This window comes from Leptodactylus fuscus, chromosome 1 (assembly GCF_031893055.1).
Source record: "Leptodactylus fuscus isolate aLepFus1 chromosome 1, aLepFus1.hap2, whole genome shotgun sequence".
In the NCBI taxonomy this organism is placed as follows: Eukaryota; Metazoa; Chordata; class Amphibia; order Anura; family Leptodactylidae; genus Leptodactylus; species Leptodactylus fuscus.
Window position 1 is genome coordinate 177,445,321 of NC_134265.1, and position 6,295 is coordinate 177,451,615.

The window sequence follows — 6,295 nt, forward strand, 5'->3', positions numbered from 1 at the left end:
CATTATTTCCTGCGGTAAGAGCCTATAGTGTACAGAACACCTCAGAAAATTGTATTTGAAAGACCAGAGTGACAGAAGAGGCCAAACAGGTTGGAAAATAACAAAAAAAAGTCCTATGATTTAGTTGCAGATCACCTTTTCAGGGAACAAATATGTTATAATACAATCTTTTTTTGTTGCAGAATAAGTTGGTGCTATATAAAATTATTATTATTATTTCCTTTAGGACCTTATATTCAGCCACTTATTCTCTTTAAACAACTGCGCATGGAAGGGTTCCTTATATTCCACTATGAAGATAAACCCATCTATGAAGAAGCACAGAAGCAACTCTTGGAGTGGATATTAGAAGTATGAATAGTTCATAGAGGTTATAGGAATTGTAAATATATCCATAATTCAATACCTAATTTTTTTTACTTCTGTAATAACCGTTATTGATGATGTCTGGAGTTCACACACTTTTCAGCAGATATATTATATTTGCTCATTTTTCATATGAAAACTAATATGCTGTTCTTATATTTTACAATAGGGTAAGGTGAAATATCATGAACACATCACCAATGGTTTTGAGAACATGCCGGCCGGATTCATTGGAATGCTCAAGGGAGAGAACACGGGGAAAGCAATTATTAAAGCTTAAACTAGGGGAAGAAAGAATATTTCAGTACTGTGCTGATTTATGTGAAGCTGCCCTCAAGCCATCCCTGCTTCTGTGAAATAAATATTATATCCTAATGTTTGTCTTGGAGGGTATTGGAATAAATATGTATTATAGGGGCTTTTAGCAAAAGGAGAAGCATACCGTTGTATTCATGGACCCCCAACACATTTCGCCTCTGCTGTAGCATCTTCAGGAGCATGGGACTTAAAGGGATTTTCCAGGAAATACAGACCTAGGGCAGGAGACTGGGAAAGGTGATATATCAGAAGTATTTCTATTCCTAGAAAAGACTCCTACACAGCCCTGTTGATGTGGGGGGCCTTTTGGACCTCACAGATTCCCTTTTAAAAGACTATATTTCTCATTTGTGTGTATAGATACAGAAATTATGTCAAAATATTTGAACAGTGATCTGAGAAACTGAAGCCATAGGTTTGTGTGTTATATGGAAACTTGTGGCATGCCTTCAATGGGGAGTCAGAGGCTTTTTTCAGAAGTACCATGGAGATGTAAGGTAGTGCAAGACACCTCCTTAATAATGGAGGCCTAAGTAGATGACCTTTTTGGAGACAGAAATGAGTCACTAATTGCAGGCAGCCCAAGGTAGTAACCCCAACTCCTCCATTGAGTCTGAGATGGTTTACCCAAGCATAGGTTAGTTTGTTCATTAGCTGATGTAGACTGTTCCCTAGGTAGTAGAGAAGAGGCGTATGCTTAGCAACTCAAGAAAGTGTCTGTTGCATAGCAGGTGTGTATATATTCTCCTTTGTACATTGAAGACAGTAGAATTAGATTTTACCAGTCCTAAGACTGTACAAACTCCATGTACGTACTAACATTATCGGCTGTTAAAGTGCTCCCAAAATTAGAATGTGTTTCTTGTGCTAAGTTGGCAAAACAACCCTGAGAGGACATACAGTAGAGAAGAGGGAGACTCCCTCCCTGCTGGGATACAGCTGAAGACAAGGCTAGAAGAAATCAATTACAGACTGTATCTATCTCACAGAATATGCCCCATTAAAACATAATCTTAATGATTAATACACTCGAATTTTATAATGAGTGACAACTGATCAACAACAAAAACCGAGACACAGGATATACCTAGATTTAGTCGGACTCGACTAGAATACTGTACAAAATGTATAATAGGTTTCCAACACAGATATGTGTAACAGTTATAGATGGTAATCAACACAGTGACATTTATATGTAATAAACAGATATATGTGTCTCTTTTACACAAAGCAGCCTGATATAACTGAAGCTGGGTTGACTTCTTATATAGCCAATGCTAACCCACAGTTATGTGGGACACCAGCTTCTGGTACAGATGGGGTGGAAGGAGACATTTATGGTCATGGATGAATAAGTAACCACTTTTTTGAGCCTTATTGGGGATTATATACTTTGTGGTCATTTCGTGGATGCTATTAATGACTAATTCTATGGCCATATATAAGTGATATACCAGTGATGGTGAACCTTTTAGAGACCGAGTGCCTAAACTGCAACCCAAAACCCACTACATTACTGCAAATTGCCAACACGGCAATTTAACCTCAACACTCTGTGGATCCACAATTGTGGACAGTTACGGACCCGCAAAATACAGTAATGTAAATGGAGCTTTTGATTCTTTTCAATAATAGAAACAACTTTGTACTGGAAAGTAAAGGTCTCTGCATTTGGTACTTTTGAACAATTAATGTTCACTATTTACATTCCACAGGATCTGTTTTATAGTGACCGTTCAATGCTATTACATCCTTTACTAATACCATGTCTGATATAATGCAGATACTGTGTGATATAAATTCTGAAGGGACCCTACACAATGCAATATGCCCCACAGTGACCCCCACACAGTACAATGAACTTCCCAGTGGCCCGCCGACAGTATTATAGGTTCTACAGTGGCCTCCACACAGTATTATATGTTCTCCAGTGGGGCCTCACACAGTATTAAATGTTTCACAGTGGCCTCCACATAGTATTATATGCTCCACAATAAGCCGCCCACACAGTATTATATGCTCCACAATGGCCCCCACATAGTAGTATATGCTCCACAGTAGCCCTCACACAGTAGTATATGCTCCACAGTAGCCCCCACACAGTAGTATATGCTCCACAGTAGCCCCCACACAGTATTATATGCTCCACAATATGCCCCCACACAGTCATATGCTCCACAATAGACCTTCCCCGCACACACAGTATTATATGTTACACAATACACCCCCACACAGTATTATATGCTGTTCAGTGGCCCACATACACAGTCTTATAAGCTCCATAATAGCCCCCTCATATACTACTGTGTGGGGGCCCATTGTGGAGCATATAATATGCATGCAGGGGCGTAACTACCGTGGTAGCAGCAGTAGCAGCTGCCACAGGGCCCGGGCCATTAGGGGGCCCGGTGACAGCCGCTACCGCTGCGGTTTTTTTTCAATAGGCAGTTACGGGCCCTATTCACTTGCCGATCCTGGCTGGGCCGGGATCGGCAAGTGACACCGCGGGCCCCACAGGGGCTATCATTATACTCGGGGGTCTTTGCAGACCCCCGAGTATAATGACCGGCGGATCGGGAGAGGTAATAAACATAAAAAACTGTTACTTACCTCTCCGCGATCCTGCCAGGCCTCCGTCCTACTGTTGTCTGACGTCACATGAACCTAGCATGTTTCCCGGGTCATGTGACGTCCGACGTCATTAACGAAGGACGCGAGAGGAGGACAGCACAGGAGCCGGGGAACAGGTAAGAAGCAACAGTGGTTTTTTCTTTAATGTTTTTATTCCCGATTTAGTCTCCGATTATTATACTCTGGGGTCTGAAAAGACCCCAGAGTATAATAATTGTTTATGGGTGTCCACAGAGGGACACTATTGGGGTTAACACTGTGTGTGCAGGGGACACTATAGGGGTTAACACTGTGTGTGCAGGGGACACTATTGGGGTTAACACTGTGTGTGCAGGGGACACTATTGGGGTTAACACTGTGTGTGCAGGGGACACTATTGGGGTTAATACTGTGTGTGCAGGGGACACTATTGGGGTTAATACTGTGTGTGCAGGGGACAGTAAGTAAGGGACATAATAGAGTGCGGAGGAGGGGGTCAGTCGAGGTCTTCGGCGTCAGTTGGGATGGGGGGGGGGGGCCCATGTCAAAAGTTCGCCATGGGGCCCCGCCATTCCTAGTTACGCCACTGTATGCATATAATATGCTCTATAGTAGTGTAACCCCACATAGAATAGAATAAGCTACTTACCCAGTATGCAGTCCCACGAAGAGCGTCATCCTCCTTTCTAACGCATGCGCCGATGACTTCGGGGCAGTGGTCATACTCTGCTGTCAATGTAAGCTGCGGTCCTGTGGTACCGCAGCCTACAGTGACAGCTTTCAGCTGTATGTGCATTTGTACATAAAACGGAAAGCAGCGATAGCTCACTAACGGGGAATCCTTTATCGAATTCCCTGTTCGTGTGTGCTAACAGAGATGGCTCTGTGTGCCCTTTCTGGCATATGTGCCATAGATCCGCCATCACAGTGATATACCGTTGGCTGCTTTATGTAATTGAAATACATATCACTTTGGCACACGAATGTCACTATTTTGAATACCATCTTTTTTTTTATGTAGATTGTGAGCCCCACATAGAGCTCACAATGTACTTTTTTTTTTCCTATCAGTATGTCTTTTTTTTGGAATATGGGATGGAAATCCATGCAAATACGGGGAGAACATACAACTCCTTGCAGATGGTTTTTTGCCCTTGGCAGGATTTGAACAGGCTAACCACTGAGCCACTGTGTGGCCCCATTATTTTGAATACCATCTATAACTTATACACACATTTTGTTTGAGATCTTTTATGTCAAGTGTGACTTATTTTATTTGTCTTTATCGTATGGAATGTTATGAACTTTGGATCAGGGCTGGAGGGGTGAGGCATGCAGCTCGAATCACAAACAATTGCATTGTGCTACTTGAGTAATATGTAGCAATGGCTGTATGGCAGAGACCAAACACTGCATTGAATAGTTGCATACTCTAGTTCTATGAAATTATACAAAGTTCTTTCACTGTCCCTTATAGGGTTCACAATTTACATTCCTGTTTGTCTTTCGAATGTGGGAAACCTGCACAAACACAAGGAAAACTTATAAACTCCATGTAGATGTTGTTTTTGGTCAGATTCAAACCTAGGACTCCAGCACTACAAGTGTTAACTGCTGAGCCACTGTGCTGCCCCATCACAAGAACCATGCAAAACTTGGTTGGCATACCTCCGAGAGGTTTCTTACAAAGCTGAAATCTGCTTATGTAGCAGGTACTAAGCACCCCAGATTGTTGTTTTTTTTGTTTGTTTGTTTTTTTTGCCCCCCCCCCTCAAAATAAATTATAGTTAAAAGTGAACAAAAAGTCTTATGCATGCTGAAATAACTTAAACAAATCAAACTCTCAAAGTGCGTCATTTAAAAAATAATTTTGTCGTAATATGGTTTGCTGTTCCAATTTTTTTTTTTTTTAAATGTTATATTTTGTAATAGTAATAATTAACATCATTAACCATTTACTAGTGGAGTATTACACTGCTGTTCTTGTATCCAAGTTCAAGGATACTTTACTTTTATACAAAGTGCAATGACTTAACCTTTAATCAATAACACCTTCTTAAGTCCTTATATAGTCCTATATACTGTGAGAGTTACACTTTGTCTTGTGATCTGAAGGATTATGCTTGTTCAAAGTAACAGATCCACAGCACTAAAGTGTATTCAGCACATTGTTTCTGTTAAATCTCATAGGACTGCTGCCTCTCCCTCCATGTATGGCAGTCTTGTTTTACAGTCATTTTACACAGGGCTGCTTTACATAGAGGATGAAACAGCAGTCCTATAGTATTTTACATAGGACTGCTGCCTCCCCGTTCATGTAAAGCAGCTGGCCCTGCCTACTTGCACTCTGTCTATAAAACGGGGCCACTTTCAGCTCCCAGTCTGCCTATGTATGGAACCAAGAATTATGGGAGCATCTTTATTAGAAAATGGTTCTTTCACCATGGAAGTTAAAAAGGAGTCAACCTATATTTATATGTTGTCTTATTAGTCCTAGTTTAGACCTGGTGTAAGATGCAGGTGTAATGCCAAGCATAAAATACACAATTTTGGCCTCTACGTTGTTATGTGTATTTATGGGTTCTGTACATGTTTGCTGACTTCATTACACAACCTGTATTTTTATACTTTTTTTCTGAGATTTTCTAGTGGTTTTCAAGAGGTTTCACCGTTTTACAGAATGATTCTGGAGCAGAAAGGGTGGTGGCCTTTATATTGGGTGCGGTTATTGAAGGTTATAAAAGAATGAACCCTAGGAGTATTAACTCCTTAAGGCCGGTCTTACACGACCGTATTGAATGTACGGTCCGCAAGTTGCCGATCAGCAACACTAGTTGCTGATCGGCAACATAGACTCCACAGACGTCCTTGTCCTGCCGCACTTGCCGATAGAGTTCTATGGGCGAGTCCGTGCAGTGCCGCAATTCATGGCCATTACGGACATGTTGTATAAATTGCGGACCACGGTTGCGGCCCGGCCACACCACGGATAAAATATCCG

The 6,295-nt window shown here is 41.5% G+C and overlaps 1 protein-coding gene across 1 annotated transcript in view; it reads left to right on the forward strand.

Annotated features, from left to right (window-relative positions):
• The window catches only part of LOC142210862 (prostaglandin reductase 1-like), a 39,242-nt gene extending 38,596 nt beyond the window's left edge, over positions 1-646 (forward strand). Inside the window, exons 9-10 of the mRNA XM_075280333.1 lie at positions 218-351; positions 536-646. Coding sequence (XP_075136434.1) covers positions 218-351; positions 536-646 — 245 coding nt within the window. The remainder of the gene's footprint in view (positions 1-217; positions 352-535) is intronic.
• The last annotated feature ends 5,649 nt before the right edge of the window (positions 647-6,295 follow it).